Source organism: Amblyraja radiata, chromosome 2 (genome assembly GCF_010909765.2).
Source record: "Amblyraja radiata isolate CabotCenter1 chromosome 2, sAmbRad1.1.pri, whole genome shotgun sequence".
Taxonomy (NCBI): domain Eukaryota; kingdom Metazoa; phylum Chordata; class Chondrichthyes; order Rajiformes; family Rajidae; genus Amblyraja; species Amblyraja radiata.
Genome location: NC_045957.1, coordinates 83727607 through 83745595, shown reverse-complemented (window position 1 = coordinate 83745595; position 17989 = coordinate 83727607). Strand labels below are relative to the sequence as shown.

Below are 17989 nucleotides of genomic sequence, written 5' to 3'. Positions count from 1 at the left end.
CAATAGACAATAGGTGCAGGAGTAGGTCATTCGGCCCTTCGAACTAGCACCGCCATTCAACGGGTGATCATCCCCAATCAGTACCCCGTTCCTGCCTTCTCCCCATGCCCCTGACTCCGCTTTCTTTAAGAGCCCTATCTAGCTCTCTCCTGAAAGTATCCAGAGAACCGGCCTCCACCGCCCTCTGAGGCAGAGAATTCCACACTCAGAACTCTGTGTGAAAAAGTGTTTCCTCCTCTCTGTTCCAAATGGCTTACCCCTTATTCTTAGGCCTTTTCACAATCAAAAGGATTTTGGTAATTTACAACCAACAACTCCCTGCAGCAATTACCTTTAGAGCCTAAGGGCACATGCAATCATTGCCAGGTGCTTGATGTCCAATCAGTTTGCATAGTAGTGATGGAGATTTTTTTTGCAGTGATAGAAATTGTTATATGTTTCTCCCGGTAGCCCCTTGATTATCTGTTATCAGAATGAGTTTAGAGAAGAACTTGCCATTTAGTGTCGTCTATAAAAAAAACTAATTGGACAGATGCAGGATATTGAAAGTGAAAACAGACAGTGCTAGGAAACGCCAAGCAGCGTGTAAAGGGGGAACCTCCGCTAATTTGATCAGTTGCTGCAATGATACTCATGAGTATTTTTAGCACCTTCTGTATTTTCATTTTTTTTTCCAGATTTTAAGTTAATATTAACTCTCAAATAACTGCTTTTGTAATGATAATTTAAATGATCATTATTCAGAGATTTATATGCAGGCCATACACAATAATCTTCCTATCATACTTGACGGCAAATTGGTATATTAATTCTTCCTGTAATCAGACATACTCGTGCAGAGCTCGGACTGATATTTACATCCCTGCTGCGATAAGTGCCATTTAGATCTATTTTGGATCATTTAATTCAGAAAAAAATGTTTGCTTTTTATAAAGGTGAGATGGCACCTAATTGCCATCTCTGAGACCATTTTAGTTAACCATTCCCCTTTGTACATGATGGATTTCCTGTTCTAATGAAAGATGCACAGTTAACTGAGAGCTGGGAATTTCCATTGATCAGTTTGCTGAAAAACACAAGAAAAGCTCTCTCCAGGGTTGGTGGAATGAAGCTTGTGTTTTACGCAATCTCTTTTCTCACTTCACTGTCTGTTTCGTTTAACCTCCCCATCTGGAAAGCATATTGGTTTTATGTTTCGACGTGCATTTAATTTCTTATTTACGATTAATGAAAGCTTCCAAAGGTATCTGCTCTTAGCCCAGGTTAGAAAATGTGTTGCAGCAGCTCCCTTCAGCATTTGCTCTTGGTGAAATAGGTTTCACTGATTACTTCAGTGAATATTTAGCACCAGTGATGGTGTTAGCATTCATTTTCTAATTCCATATCAAGCTCTCAGTACCCTGTCTGTTTCTTCCCAATGTGACCCAATCTCCTTTTCAAACATGTGGCATGTCTTGATCAGCTCTGTAACTTGGCATCCAAGCATTATCCTGTCATCTGGGGGATGAGGAATGAGTGTCCCTTGGAGTATGTCTAGGTCTTCTACCATACATCTAGTTTCTCATGTGTTTGAATGTGACCTGTATAGCATCCAACTCTTGTCGTGTGGTATTGTGACATAAAACAGGTTAATCCTTCATTTCTGTCCCCCTTGTGGACAATGCGTCATTTATATAACCATATAACCATATAACAATTACAGCACGGAAACAGGCCATCTCGGCCCTACAAGTCCGCGCCGAACAATTTTTTTCCCTTAGTCCCACCTGCCTGCACTCATACCATAACCCTCCATTCCCTTCTCATCCATATGCCTATCCAATTTATGCTTAAATGATACCAACGAACCTGCCGCCACCACTTCCACTGGAAGCTCATTCCACACCGCTACCACTCTCTGAGTAAAGAAGTTCCCCCTCATGTTACCCCTAAACTTCTGTCCCTTAATTCTGAAGTCATGTCCTCTTGTTTGAATCTTCCCTATTCTCAAAGGGAAAAGCTTGATCACATCAACTCTGTCTATCCCTCTCATCATTTTAAAGACCTCTATCAAGTCCCCCCTTAACCTTCTGCGCTCCAGAGAATATAGACCTAACTTATTCAACCTATCTCTGTAACTTAGTTGTTGAAACCCAGGCAACATTCTAGTAAATCTCCTCTGTACTCTCTCTATTTTGTTGACATCCTTCCTATAATTGGGCGACCAAAATTGTACACCATACTCCAGATTTGGTCTCACCAATGCCTTGTACAATTTTAACATTACATCCCAGCTTCTATACTCAATGCTCTGATTTATAAAGGCTAGCATACCAAAAGCTTTCTTTACCACCCTATCTATATGAGATTCCACCTTCAAGGAACTATGCACGGTTATTCCCAGATCCCTCTGTTCAACTGTATTCTTCAATTCCCTACCATTTATCATGTACGTCCTATTTTGATTTGTCCTGCCAAGGTGTAACACCTCACATTTATCAGCATTAAACTCCATCTGCCATCTTTCAGCCCATTTTTCCAAATGGCCTAAATCACTCTGTAGACTTTGGAAATCCTCTTCATTATCCACAACACCCCCTATCTTGGTATCATCTGCATATTTACTAATCCAATTTACCACCCCAGGCAATTTATACCTCAGGCAGCCTACTCCCACTAGTCCATTTGGACCTCGCCCTATCAGGGAGTCTCTTATGATACTATCATCCTTGACAGCATTGGGATCCAGAGTTGTATAATGATCTCCCCTCGATATACACACTTTGATTGCTTTATACTGTGGCAACAGGGAGAAAACCTTAGTTGATGCTAGAACCACCAAAATCTTTATATAATACTATTACCAGCATCATGCGGGAGGGCTGGTCCCCCAACGCAATGTTCCACCTCTCCACCAATTCCAATATTGGTGGTCGATGGGGAGGGGGGGGGAGGTTTCTGGAGCGCTAGTATGGGTTGTGCCCTGAAGGGACTGGTTTCCAGAGGGCTAGTATGGACATTGTGGGCCGAATGGATTATTGGGCTGGCGGCTCAGTCACTCAAGTCTGTTGTGCTGGCAGCTCACTCGCTCACAGCTGGTGGGCTGGCAGTTGATTCACGGCTATTCCTTGAAATTCCATTTCAAGCAGGGTGCAAGGCCACCAAATTCAAGTGCAGTTTCATACCATTTCAAGCAGGGTGCAAGGCCACTAAAGACAGCGAGTCGTGACCTCTCCCTCCCCCATCTTGCAGAGTGAGCCACGCCTACACTTCCGGATATTATAGTCCCCCCCCCCCCACCAGAAGGGGCGTGGCGATCATGGCGTGATTGACAGGAGGGAGAATCTCAACATTTGGCGCAGGGGACATGACTTGAGAATTAAGGGACTGAAGTTTAGGGGTAACATGAGGGGGAACTTCTTTACTCAGAGAGTGGTAGCTGTGTGGAATGAGCTTCCAGTGAAGGTGGTGGAGGCAGGTTCGTTTTTATCATTTAAAAATAAATTGGATAGTTATATGGATGGGAAAGGAATGGAGGGTTATGGTCTGAGCGCAGGTATATGGGACTAGGGGAGATTATGTGTTCGGCACGGACTAGAGGGGTCGAGATGGCCTGTTTCCGTGCTGTAATTGTTATATGGTTATATGGTTGTATGTCTCAAGTCGCCATAGCGCCACCGGAATATTAAACATATTAAACATTAATAACTCTTTTATTTTTCATCGATGGGAAAAATCCTCGGCACCTGATGAGCGGAGGTGGACTGAGTAAGATGGCCAAAAATCACAGCCGTATGTGGTAGCGTTTTTTCTAAAATCAATATAAAATGCAAACAGGAAGTGGTCAAGATTAAACTTTTAATTATATATAGACGGCAAGGCAGCTTTAATTAGGCAAGGCAGCTTTAATTAGGCAAGGCAGCTTTAGCACTTTCAAACCAAAGGCAACACAGCTTTAGCAATTTCAAACCAAAGGCAACACGGCTTTAGCACTTTCAAACTACATTTTCTAACCACATTAAGGGCACTGACAGGTCAAGTAAACACTCACAGTTTAGTAGACATGTGTTTAGTGTTATTCACAGCACAGATTGAGAATTGCGACCTCTCGCTCCCCCAACTTGCAGAGAACTGAGGCACCTCCACACTTTCGGGTTTTATAGTCCCTCCGGAAGGGGCGTGGCTTTCAGGAGAGAGAATCTCAACATTTTTTAAACGCTAACAACTCTTTTATTTTTCATTGATGGGAAAATTCCTCTTGTCCTGCGCAGCGGAGGGGGGACTCTAAGATGGCCAAAAATCACTGCCGTAAGTGGCAGCGTTTTTTCTAAAATCAATATACAGAACAGGAAGTGGTCAAGATGAGACTTTTAGAAATATAGACAACTAAACAGGAAATGCTTGAAATACTCATCAGGTCAGGCAGCATCGGTGAAAAGCGAAACAGAATTAATGTTTCAGGTTGTAGACCCCTCGTCAGAACTGGGGAGAGAGAAAAAAAAGTTAAGTTTTAATTTACAAAGGAGTGAGATGAGATGAATAGGGACAAAAATTAATCTTTCTCATTGGATAAGGGCAGGATTGCCTTGCTGAAAAATCTACCTCACACAGCAATGTTTGAATGGGTGAAGCAGGGTTGGATCTGCAGCATTTGAGTTGACACCCAGTGCATGCAATTGTTTACATATTGCATGCAATTGTTTACTTACACACAAACTCGGCCTCTCCTCACGTTTTGATCGTGCCTGCTTCTGTTAGGGCAATCATCCAAGTCCAATTGGCAGACCTGGTGTAAAATTATCCCTGTATTACCTTAACCAACCGATCATTTGGAACCCTGAAACCGCCTTCCTCACAGCATTGCTCCTTCCTGGTTTAGTTCTATTCCTCATTCCAGCAACAATTTAACCTGACGGTCCAGGATACCTTGCAGTTTGCCATGTTAATTAGGGGCGACCTGGTTTTTACTCCAGTCACCGTACCATTTATCTATGCTTCAGTCACTGTTCACCCACAGGGTAGAAACATAGAAACATAGAAATTAGGTGCAGGAGTAGGCCATTCGGCCCTTCGAGCCTGCACCGCCATTCAATATGATCATGGCTGATCATCCAACTCAGTATCCCGTACCTGCCTTCTCTCCATACCCTCTGATCCCCTTAGCCACAAGGGCCACATCTAACTCCCTCTTAAATATAGCCAATGAACTGGCCTCGACTACCCTCTGTGGCAGGGAGTTCCAGAGATTCACCACTCTCTGTGTGAAAAAAGTTCTTCTCATCTCGGTTTTAAAGGATTTCCCCCTTATCCTTAAGCTGTGACCCCTTGTCCTGGACTTCCCCAACATCGGGAGCAATCTTCCTGCATCTAGCCTGTCCAAACCCTTAAGAATTTTATAAGTTTCTATAAGATCCCCTCTCAATCTCCTAAATTCTAGAGAGTATAAACCAAGTCTATCCAGTCTTTCTTCATAAGACAGTCCTGACATCCCAGGAATCAGTCTGGTGAACCTTCTCTGCACTCCCTCTATGGCAATAATGTCCTTCCTCAGATTTGGAGACCAAAAACTGTACGCAATACTCCAGGTGTGGTCTACCCCCTGTGTAGCCGCTACCCCCTGCACGACTACACCTGCCAGCGTTTGGTAGGTTGCAGCCACCAATTCATGGCATCATTGGGTCATCCTATATATGTTGGAGCCAAAATTGCTAGTCCAGTTTCACATCACATAATTGGACCTCACCATCTCCTCATTCACTGGACGATAAATGACCATGTTGATTAAAATCTTTTGCCTAAACCTCTGACGAATAAAACTTGACTTGACTTGAGTGTGTTTTTGGAGGGGAAAAAAGGGCAAAGTGTGTATTGGTTAGTTATTAACAGTAGATTGGATAAGGAGAATAGATTAGAGTCTGATGGCTGTAGTCAAGATGATTGCGACAGGGTGCAATGAAAGCTTATTTTAGATTAGAGATACAGCATGGAAACAGGCCCTTCGACCCACTGAGTCCAGGCTGACCATTGATCACCCACTCACACTAGTTCTGTGTTATCCCACTTCTGCATTCATTCCTTACACATTACAGACAATTTACAATGGCTAATGATGCTACAAGCCCATCCATCTTTGGGATGTGGAATGAACACTAGGGGCGCTGCATTGAAGGTGCCTCTGCCTACAGCCTGTCCGTTTTTTCCCCTCTTTTTTTATTTTAGTTTGTCTAACCAGTATGTTTTGGGGAATCTTTAACTTTTCTATGTAGGGGAGGGGGGGAGGGTAAGGGGGAAACTGCTTCCTAGTCGCTTCCTGGCGAGGATGCGACTATTTCTCCAAGTCACGTCCTCGCCCCCCCCCTCTTCGCCGCCTACCACTGGATCGGAGCGGCCTTTCCTGCCTGAGACCGGGGACCGGACCAGAGCTTCGGCAGCGGCGGCGCGGCGCTGGATTCACCGCGGAGCGGTCGATGCCTTCCTGAATCGCCGTTTGAAGCTCCGGAGCGTTGGGCCCACCGCTCCAACATCGAGGAGCTGTGGTTCGCGGAGCTCCCAGCACAGGCGGCGCTGACCGACATCGCGGAGTCCCTGGGGCCCTTTGCCAAGGGCCGCCAGCGTGAACCTCCGCCTGGCGCGGCCAGGGGACGTCGGGAGCTGCAGACTCCGGTGGGACACGGCCGTTTTGGAGGTCCAAGCCGGTGAGGTTGGCCTTCAGTCCTGACGTCGGAGTGTCAACATTCCGGCGAGCGGGCCTGAGCGGCGGGTTGCTCGTAGCGGCGACTACGGAGGGCTCCGGAGGCCCCGACCACGGGTGAACATCGAGGAAGAGACTGACTTTGGTGCCATCCCTCACAGTGGGAAACTTTTGATTCTGCTGTGTGGGGATGTTTTATGTTGAACTCTATCGTGTGTTGTGTTCTTTATTTTATTTGTATGGCTGTATGGTGATCACATTTCACTGTGCCATCTGGCACATGTGACAAATAAATGTATCTTGTATCTTGAAACCGGAGCACCCCCAGGAAACCCATGTGATCACAGGGAGAACGTGCAAACTCCACACAGAGCGCACCGGAGGCCAGGGTCGAACCTGGGCTCTGGCATTGTGAGGCAGCAATACCATCAGCTGTGCCACTGTGCCGCCCATGTTGTTGAAAGCAGAGTTATATAGCATAACGTTGGTTGGGGGACTGAGAATATTGTCTGAAATGGACAGCGATGAAGGCACAGGCTGTGATGTGTATGTAATTAGGTTTCTGATCAATTGAATCCGGCTGGGACAGAATTTGAGAGTTGAAATTTGGAGCTGTACAATGGGGATTAGGATATTGGGTGGAGACAGGTTAAAATGAACTCTTGAGACCTGTTCAAGAGTCGAGAGTGTTTTATTGTCATATGTCCCTGATAGGACAATGAAATACTTACTTGCTGCAGCACAACAGAACCTGTCACGCACTATAACTTCCTTAGATGTTACTGTACTTCCTGTGTTGTTTTTGTGAGATGCTGTCTTTTCGCCATGATTTTACTGCATGTCTATAAAAAGTTGAGATAAAATTTTGATGACCTTGCTTCTGTTCAAAGACAGGGCCAAAGTGCAAAAGATTCTACCATGCTCCACAGTGCAGATGCTGCAGAACATAACCCAGCCATCTCTTCATCGAGAATTTGCTGCCATCTTGGACTAAAGCAGAAATGGTATGTATTAAAAGGGAATAATAAGCGAGTTTGGTATTACAACTGCGCATGCCCAGGTCATGGGTCATTCGGGATAAACATTCTCGCCGGCAGAACTACTGTATGTGTACGGACCTGCGTATTCATTTCAATGAGATTTATAAATAAATATATCCGTCAAATATGTCAGCAGTAGGCCACAGCGTACTGCAGGCTGCACAAATCCACAATTGTATCTATTTAAATTATTGACTCAACACAGCACCAGCCTGGGAAACGCAAGAATGCATGAAACAAACCTGTCAATTATCAAATCCCTGGCATTAGCCTGGGTCACAGCCATTCAAATTTGATATTGATTAACACGAATTACAAGTTGTGGGGTCAACCAATTTGAGACAGTCCTTACATTCCTATCTAAACAACCTTCCTGGATTGAAGGAGAATGTGCTGTGTGGGGTAGGTTGGAAAGTTCAGATTGGATTTGAACGGGCTGGTTAAACTTTCGAGGAGGGTTGGCTTAAATAAAGTTGCTGTCGCTTTAACCTCTGGGGTTGGTTCCAGTCTGTCAGGGCACACAGTTGGGTGACCGGGTGGTGACAATTATGAGAATTTGCAGCCATTTGAACTGCAGCCAAACTAGAGGCTTCACTCAGGCGTGGTTCTGAGCTCCACAGCTGACGGGACCTGTTCTCGCTCACTTGAAGGAGGCGCTGCCCACCCCAGTGAGTGTCAAATGCGGAGCCAACCCATAATATGAGTGCGAGCATTTTCTCAGTTAGACTTTGTCAACAGTTGGGGTGGGGGATCTGGGAGAGAGAGAGCTGGCAATGCCACACAGATGGAACAGTTTAATAACGACCCATTAAAACCCGCCCTTCGGCCACTCGGTAACCTGGGCTGATCTGATCTGACCGCCCTCTCGCTAGCTCGCTGCGTGCCCAATCCTAACGCAGAACCTGCTCAAAACCATTGGGCTTTGGGTAACATCTGCACAAAGAGTCTCTGCTAACAAGGGCTGGCGAACTGTGCTGGTCAACGTGCACTGGGCGAGATGGCTGGGGAAACACACTGCAACCACCGCAAACTTGGAGCAGCACAGACCCTCCACTCAATCTATCCAATACTAAAGGGCAGGCATTTCGCAGTTAAATGACTTCGATCGGATTGGCGGCTCCTTCACAGGGCCAACCGTGTACTCAGTTTTCCTTGGAGATGAATCTTCCGCCTTAACGGTACATTCAAACGCCTGTAGGTAAAGCATCAGCCCACATCACACTGACACAGTCGCTCATCCAAATGTCCTCAAGGAAACAGATTATCTGATCATTATTGTGGCGTTACTTCCGGATTCCCATGGATGCTAATTGGTTGCTGAATTTCCTACCTTTAAAGTTACTTCATTAAATGCAGTGTTTCACAATAATTTAAGGACTTCGGGATGTTTTACGATCATAGGTGAATAATAAAGAATAAATCATAGGTGTTTATTTCTACAAGGCAGACTCTTTGAATTTTCAAATATATTGTCTTTAGTTGATGAAGGCAACCACTGTCCCACACCCTACCACACAATGCATTCACATCCCGGCATCCCAGAAGAACAAACACTCTCCCCGATGCTTTATTTTTAGTGTCTCTGCCATTCCTATGTTAGTTTAACCCGCTGAGAATGATACTTTGTTCTCTGTATCTTTCCCTTTGCCTCTAGCTATCTACTTGAGTTTGGCTTGATTGTATATATTTTTAGTATTATCTTATTAGATTGGCTAGCATACAAAACCAAACTTTTCACTGTACATGTGACAATAATAAGCCTAAAACTAATATCCATCCCTTATAATATTCGTTAATCTTTCAACAAATCTTCATTCCATTGAGCTGAAGCCCATTCATTCTATACAGTTTGTTTCAGCCCCAGAAATTATCCTTTGGTGCCAAGGATCTGGAGACTTTCATTTGTATCATAAACCCTGTCATGTATATGCCTGCCTTGTCTTATCACAAATTTGTGAATGTGCAAATAATCAAGAAATTATTCCTTTTGTGGTTGCTCCTCTCATTTCTGAAAGATTGGCTGCAGAAACTCCACCCTTTCCTGTATTATTAGCCCTAATATAGGCCACAAATTAGGGTTGTTCAAGTGACTACTTTGTTCTGAGGTGCATTTGTTTATGTTGTTTATTAAAATAGATTTGCTTGGATCACATGATCATAAGAGATTAAAGTATTATTTCATTCAAAGCCACAGTTCAGCAGACTTCGATTTTTTTTTACAAATTTAATCCCTCTTTCTGTTCCAGGAAATACTTGGAACTCAAGAATTTTGCCACACAATTGAATTAACATCATTATTACCTTGGTGTTAAGATTTCACCGCATAAGAACTTTTAATTGGAGTCCGAGATTTTCATCATTACTCCTGCCATCGACAGCATTTATGATGTATCTTCTGCCTGGTTGTTGTTGGTTTTTTCCATGCCTTTGATAAGTGAAAAAGTGGAAACATATTATCAAGCAAGTTTAATGTAAAAACAATTTACTGCTATTTTATGTCAAGCTGAAGAGTTGTGCTCACAAACATTAAGGCTGGACATCACTTTTTCCCTCAATATTGAGTTGGTCCATTTAGATGGACATCAGTATATCTGCTTTGGACAATAATCGGTTAATCATTGTAATGAAAAGATAATTGCACATAAACTTGGGAGATGCCCTCTGGATGTCTGGGTGTCAGCAGATTAGTGAAAGGAGAACTGATAAACATTTGTGTTTTGGTGTTTCAGTGAGTGATTGGTCAACTGATGGTAAATATGGGGACAGCCTGCACTTGTAAAGGCTTTCCACTCTGGGTAGAGAGGGACTTTAGTTGTACCGTTAAGGACTGTGGGAGTAATATTTCCTTTCAATATATCCTACTTGGTCACAAAAGCTACCGTGGAAGAGTCCCAAATACCTAGGAAAATAGGGATCTCCATTCAGAAAAGTTTAGCAGGATTGGGAGTGAACTCAAAGTGGATTCCTCTGTTTGACCACTGCCCAATTTTATGGATGAAATAATCACACCATGGATAATTAATGGGATATTTCCTAACTCTTTAATTGTGTCACACTTAATTAAGTAGATTAATTTCTTGAGGTGTATTACTCACATGGAGTATTAACTGCTGGTATCAAAGATTAGGAACAATATCATTGTGGGAGTGAAGCTGCAATTAGTTGTTGATATTTTTTTCGATGATTTGATTTGATTGTGTTCCATGTAAGAGTATGTCATGTAATGCTTCAACCACAGAATGTTTATTTTCCATTTTTGAACTTTCATTATGTATCATATACTGCTAGAAATTAATCTAAAACTGCAATGAATAATGTTTTTTCCCCTCAATTTTGTATGGCTGTAAGCACTGTTTGACATTTTTTGGAACCGATTCTGGTATGAACACAGCACAATTTTTTTTTTAATTAAAAAAATTCAGTTTCATCTTTGTTGCTAACAGGTTGGTGCAAGATTTGATTGTTTGCCACAATCAGCTTCTTTTTCCAAAATAGGTGATACATCTTTAAATAACTTAATGAAATTATTGTGCTTTTATGTCACTGAATTAAAAAAAAATGAAATGCAATTATAGCAAAGGGCGTTGCTTTGCACTGATTTGGACATTCATGATTTGACTTTAAATAGCATCCATACATACAAAATGTCACAAGGCTTTCAACAGAACATTGAACAGTATAGCACAAAAACAGGGCCTTTAGCCCAGTGTGTGCTGAATATGACGTCAAGACCAACTCTTATTTGCCTGTACATAATCCATATGCATACCTGCATATCCATACGCCCATCCAAAAGTCTCTTAAATGCCACTTTCAACCTCACCACCCTCCATGTAATAAACTTATCCTGTATATCTCCTTTAAACTTTGCCTCACCACACCTTAAAACTTTTGTCCTCCAATATTTGATTTTTCCACCATGGAAAAAGGTTGATTATCTACCCTATCCATGCCTCTCATCATTTTATAAACTTCTATCAGGTCTCCCCTCAATCTTCAGCGTTCCAGAGAAAACAATCCAAATCTGTCCAACATCTTGCAGCTCATGTTGTCTAATCCTGGTATTATTCTGGTCAAACTCTTCTGCACCCTCGCCACATGCTTTCTGTATTGGGGCGGCCAAAACTGCATGCAATACTCTACGTGCAGCCTGACCAAAAACCTATAAAGCTACATCATGATTTCCTAACTCTACATTATACTCAATGCCCTGATCTGTGAAGGTAAGCAGAGCATGTGCCTTCTTTACCACTCGTGAACCTGTGAATAATTTAGACATTATTCTTTTCATGGTCGCTCCTGTTCTTATGTTGCCACTTTCAGGGAGTTATGGACTTGGACCCCAATATTCATCAGTTTTGAGGGAGTGTTGAAGGTTTTGAGGGGCATGAGAGGAGGGGGAGGAGGGAGGTGTTGAAGGATGTGAAGAGGGTGTTGAGGGAGGAATATTGTAGGAGGTTTTGAGGGGAGTCGAGGAGAGAGAGAGGAGAGAGATTATATGTGTAGTCTTTCTGCTGACTGGATCTCAGTACACGTGACAATTAACTGAACTAGTGAGGGGGCGGGGAGAGACATGTAATTGAAGATGATGATATTGGGGTGCCGGAGTTTCTGGAGGTGTCTGAACTCGGTCTCCTTGTGATTTTGGACTTTCTTCACCGCCACTTCCTCCCCATGAAGTCTCCCCAGGAAGACGGCATCCTCCGCTCCCAGCACTGCATGGGGGGGGGAGAGAGACAGAGGGGGGAGAGAGGGGTTATTGGGGAGAAAGAGAGAGAGGGGAAGGGGGAGGAGTGGGAAGAGAGAGCAGAGAGAGGGATTACTGGGGAAGAGAGAGAGGGAGGTGGAGAGAGAAAGGTTACTGGGGGAGAGGGGTATTGTCTGTATGTTGTGCTTGGTACTATAGGCCTTGCCGATGGTGGATTAGACCCAGGATTAGGTTGAGAGGGTTGGGGAAGGAGGGAGAGTGAGGGGGAGATGGGTTTAGAGGGGTATTGTCTCACCTGCAACCTGTATTTTGTGCTCAGTACTATAGACTTTGCCGAGGATTGTCCACATTGGTCTCAGGCAGCGGAAGAGGCTGTGGAAGAGCCCAGGGCCGTTCTGTGAGCAGGGGCCGCGGGGTCAGTGTAGGCCGTGAGCCTGAGGCTTGGTGTCGGGGCCGCCACGGGCTCCTCGGTCTCCAGGAGCTGCAGAACGCTGCAAGAGAAAGGGTTGCGGGGAGAGTCCCCGCAGGTGAGAGGTCGGCGAGAGTTGTCAGGCCCGGCGACGGGGTCCGGGCCTCCTGCAGGCAGGCCATGGGTCACCGGGGGGTCGCGGCTTCCCCGCAGGGGTCACGGGTCGTGGTAGGAGTCAAAGGTGGCCCCATTGCCCTCGGGGAGTGGGTTGGGTCGAAGATCCTAGGGTCACACGGGTGAGAGGTCACAGTTCGGGGGTTACAGGGAGAGGGTAGAGGTTCAGGGGTCACAGGTCAGGGTTCACCCATGGAGTCCAGGGGTCAGAGGTTGGGGAGAGGGGGAAGAGGTCACCCCTGTTCCTAGGGGTCACAAGGTATCCAGTATGCCAGGGGGTCACATCATTGCCAGGCACCGGGTAGGCCAGAGTTCAGGGGTCATGCTCTTGCGCGAGAGAGTTCAGCCAGCACCTAAGGGTCGGAGGTTGCAGTTGAAAGTTCTGCAAAGTGATATAGCTATAGGATCTTTGGCTCCGACGACTGAGAAGTGTCGAAGCAAACTTTTAAAGGGGGGGGGCGGGGCTGGGGCGGGGCGGAGCTGGCGGGGGGCGGGGCGTCTCGGTGGCCAATGAGGAGCCATATGGGCGGGACTGACAGTGAATCCGTCCAATGGCGAGAGAGGGGGCGGGACCGGAAGCGCTGGGCACCAACGAAGCGGGACCGGAAGCGCAGGCGGTCCCTGGAGCGGGAACCGGTGAGTGAAGAAAAAACTGCCCTGAACCACCGACTAATATTCCCCTCACTCACTCACTCCCCTCCTCACTCACTCCCTCCCTCAACCCTCACTCCCCCACTCTCCCTCCACCCTCCACCACCCCTCAATACATCCTCTACACCCCCCCCTGTCTCCCACACACACACACACGGGGAACTCTCTCTCCATCAGGTAAACACACAAAATGCTGGAGTAACAGCGGGACCGGCAGCTTCAAAGATCCTATAGCGGAAGATCTTTGGGCAGCATCTCTGGAGAGAAGGAATGGGTGACGTTTTGGGTCGAGACCCTTCAGACTGATGTCAGGGGAGTGGGTGGGGCAGAGATAGAATGTAGTCGGAGACAGTGAGCCTGGTGGGAGAAGGGGAGGGGATGGAGAGAGAGGGAAAGCAAAGGCTATTTGAAGTTAGTGAAGTCAATGTTCATACCGCAGGAAAGAGAAATATGAGGGGCTGTCCCTCCAATTTGCGGTGGGCCTCACTCTGACAATGGAGGAGGCCCAGGACAGAAAGTAGCAATGTTACAAAATTTTGAGATTTTAAAAATCAAGTCTGTAATTTATCCCATCAGATAAAGCATAAAAATAAGTTTAATTTGACACCTAATTCACTTTCATATCTCAAGTATTTAAAAAGTTATGGCCATTTTCATACTGGGAAATGAGCATCTCGTTCCCTATTGATTTTCTATGGACATAACAAAAAAGTTGTGATCGTGAACAGTCAAAAGCCCATAACTTTCTTAAAAATTAAGAGAACTGAATGAAATTTTCAGTTATCATAGATTGAAGCATTCTGAAACAAATATAAAATAATCTTACTTGGATGACTTGAAATTAAAGCATATAATTAGTTAGTTACCTAATTGTAGCTAATTTCAGACTTCAATTACTAGATCTAAACATTTATCCATTTCTTAATAAATGATTAACATTTTTAAATAGCCTAAATGTCCAAATAATATTCACAAATAATTCACAATAAAACATGATTTTTAAATCTCATTTACATTAATTTATAGGCCAAATGGAAGGAATTCAGTGTTCAATTGCTGTAAATAAATGCCCATTTAAATCAGCTTTCTAGTGGGTCCCCGTGGAACGCGCTGGTTTAGAACGTTCACATTGCGGTAGATTTGTGCCCCAAATGCCCAGAAAAATACTGCGCGATATAATGGGCCCAAATTGAGCTACTCGCAATATTAAACTTTGTATAAAGGGATCTTTAGAAGCCCTTTTTAATGTAAAAATATACAGCCCACCTTCTGCTATCTGCTTTATGAGACCCTGCGGTTGCTGTCGGTCGCGGGTTTAGAGATTGATTTTTAAACTACTATAACTATTATTCAAGGCCTTTAAACCTAATAATAGCTTTTGCGACGGGGTCTTCCAGCGATTTTTCGTTAATAATTAACTAGGCTGAACATCTTCGATTTGAACAGCCTAGAGAAAATCGCGTTTTAAACCCGCCCCCTCTAAACGGCGCCAAAATCGCGCACACCCTCAGCGGCAGATTTTCAAAGACGCTTCAGGTAGGCTTTGTAACATACCTACAGAAAGGTCAGATTGGGAATGGGAGGGGAGTTAAAGTGCTGAGCAACCGGGAGATCAGGTAGCTTAAGCGGACTGAGTGGAGGTGTTCAGTGAAACGATCACCGAGCCTGTGCTTGGTCTCACCGTTGTAGAGAAGTTGACACCTGGAACAGCGGATACAATAGATGAGGTTGGAGGAGGTGCAAGTGAACCTCTGCCTCACCTGGAAAGAATGTCAGGGTCCTTGGATGGAGTCGAGGGGGGAGGTAAAGGGTTAGGTGTTGCATCTCCTGCGGTTGCAAGGGGAAAGCACTCGGGGAGGGGGGTGGTTTGGGTGGGAAGGGACGAGTTAACCAGGGAGTTTCGGAGGGAACAGTCTCTGCAGAAAACAGAAAGGGGAGGAGATGAGAAGATGTTGTCAGTGGTGGGATCCCGTTTGAGGGCGGAAATGCTGGAGGATTATCTGTTGTATGCGACGGCTGATGGGGTGGAAGATGAGGACAAGGGGGACTCTGTCCTTGTTAGGAATGGGGGGAGCGGGAGCAAGAGTGGAGCTGCGGGATATAGAAGAGACCCTGGTGAGAGCCTCATCTATAATGGAAGAGGGGAACCCCCATTTCCTAAAGAATGAGGACATCTCCGATGCCCTTGTGTGGAATACCTCATCATGGGAGCAGATGCGGCCTAGACGGAGGAATTGGAAGTAGAGGATAGCGTCCTTACAGGAAGCAGGGTGGGAAAAAGTGTAGTCCAGATAGCTATGGGAGTCAGTGGGTTTGTAGTGGATGTCGGTCAGTAGTCTGTTACCTGCGATGGAGATGGTGAGGTCTAGAAACGTTAGGGAGTTGTCGGAAATGGTCCAGGTGTATTTGAGTGCCGGATGGAAGTTAGTGGTGAAATGGATGAAGTCAGTGAGTTCTGCATGGGTGCAGGAGGTAGCACCAATGCAGTCGTCAATGTAGCGGAGGTAGAGTTCAGGGATAGGGCCACGGTACGCCTCGAACAGGGATTGTGCAATGTGACTCTTTCTCGCTCTCTCTCTCCCCAGCACGCTACACAAGATGATCTCCCTCTCGATGTTTCCGCCGCCAGTGTGTGGAACGACTCTCTACGAGCTGAATAATGAACTGGTCGCTGGAACACAGAGCGATGAAGATGTCCACAGCTTACACATGCAGGTGGGGGAGGGAGAGAGAGAGGGAGAGGGAAAGAGAAAGAGAGAGCTGGGAGAGAGAGAGGGGGGAGGGAGAGGGAGAGGGAAAGAGAGAGAGAGGGGAGAGAGAAGGAGGGGGTGAGAAAGAGGAGGGGAGAGAGGGACAGGGCTGTGGGAGGGGGAGAGACGGGGAAACGGACTGGGGTAGGATACGCGGTCTCTCACTGTCTCCCCCTCTCTCTCCCCCCCCCTCTCTCTCTCTCTTCCCTGACTCCCATGTGCCTCTCTCACTCTCTCTCCCCCAGATTCTGGGCTTCCCGCCGATCGTGGTGAACAAGGAGAGTCTGAAAACGCACGGACGTTCGGAGCCGTGCAGCAGAGCGGCGTTCCTGACTCACAGTGAGCCCGTGTGGAAACGTGGAGCTAATGCCTGGTGAGAGGGGAGAAAGAGAGAGGGGGGGGAGAGAGGGGATGCAGGGATTACGGTTAGAGAAATCAATATTCACACTAAATCATTCTAAATCAATATTTAGTTTAGTTTATTGCCACATGTACCGAGGTACAGTGAAAAGCTTTTTTTGCTGCGTGCTATCCAGTCAGCGGAAAGACTATATATGATTACAATCAAGCTGTCCACAGTGTACAGATACAGGATAAAGGGAATAATGTTTAGTGCAAGGTAAAGTGTGATTGAAGATAGTCTGAGGTTCTCCAATGAGGTAGATGGGAGGTCAGGATCGCTCTCTAGTTGGTGAGAGGACGATTCAGTTGCCCGATAACAGCTGGGAAGAAACTGTCCCTGAATCTGGAGGTGTGCGTTTTCACCCTTCTGTACCTCTTGCCTGATGGGAGAGTGGGGAAGATGGAGTGACCGGGGTAAGACTGGTCCTTGATGATGCTGCTGGCCTTGCGGAGGCAGCGTGAGGTGTAGATGGAGGCGATGGAAGGGATGGTTTGTGTGCGTAATGATTTGGGCTGGTCTTGCATTCAAGGGAGTGAGGAGACGAGGAAAAATCACTGTGTTGAACAGTGGATTCAGGGCGGCACGGTGGTGCAGTGGAGGAGTTGCCACCTCACAGCGCCATACATCCGGCTGTACGGAGTTTGCACATTCTCCCCGTCACCGGGCGCTCCGGTTTCATCCCACATTCAAAAGACGTGCGGGTTTGTAGGTTAATTGGCTTCTGTAAAGATTGTAAATTATCCGTAGTGTGTGTACGATAGTGTTTGTGTGCGGGGATCGCTGGTCGGCACTGACTCGGTGGGCCGAAGGGCCTGTTTCCACACTGCATCTCTAAACTAAACTAAACTCCTGATCTGACCATGTGTGTGTTTACAGGCACGACTCTGGCATCTATGGATTACTGCAGGAGATCAACAAATCTGCAGATGAAGGTTAACCCATCTCCTCTCCCCCTCCCGCTCCCTCTCCCTCTCCTTCCCCTCTCCCCCTCCTTCCTCTCTCCCCCTCTCCCCCTCCTTCCCCTCCCCCCCCTACGTCCCCTCCCCCCCCTCCTTCCCCTCTCCCCCTCCTTCCCCTCTCCCCCTCCTTCCCCTCTCCCCCTCCTTCCCCTCTCCCCCTCCTTCCCCTCTCCCCCTCCTTCCCCTCTTCCCCTCCCCCCCTCCTTCCCCTCTCCCCTCTCCCCC

At 46.1% G+C, this 17989-nt stretch overlaps 2 protein-coding genes across 3 annotated transcripts in view; both read left to right on the top strand.

The window, feature by feature from the left end:
• tert (telomerase reverse transcriptase) overlaps window positions 1-11279 on the top strand; it is a 77084-nt gene extending 65805 nt beyond the window's left edge. For both annotated transcript variants that reach the window (XM_033049365.1, XM_033049356.1), the window contains 2 exons: window positions 7561-7674; window positions 9957-11279. In XM_033049365.1, coding sequence (XP_032905256.1) covers window positions 7561-7664 — 104 coding nt within the window. In that variant the 3' untranslated portion in view covers window positions 7665-7674; window positions 9957-11279. The remainder of the gene's footprint in view (window positions 1-7560; window positions 7675-9956) is intronic.
• A 2303-nt stretch (window positions 11280-13582) lies between these two features.
• On the top strand, window positions 13583-17804 carry aaas (aladin WD repeat nucleoporin). Its single transcript, XM_033049334.1, has 4 exons — window positions 13583-13637; window positions 16238-16367; window positions 16648-16775; window positions 17682-17804. Exons 2-4 carry the CDS (start codon window positions 16251-16253, stop codon window positions 17740-17742), a joined length of 306 nt encoding a protein of 101 aa, XP_032905225.1. The 5' UTR covers window positions 13583-13637; window positions 16238-16250; the 3' UTR covers window positions 17743-17804.
• Window positions 17805-17989: the final 185 nt, after the last annotated feature.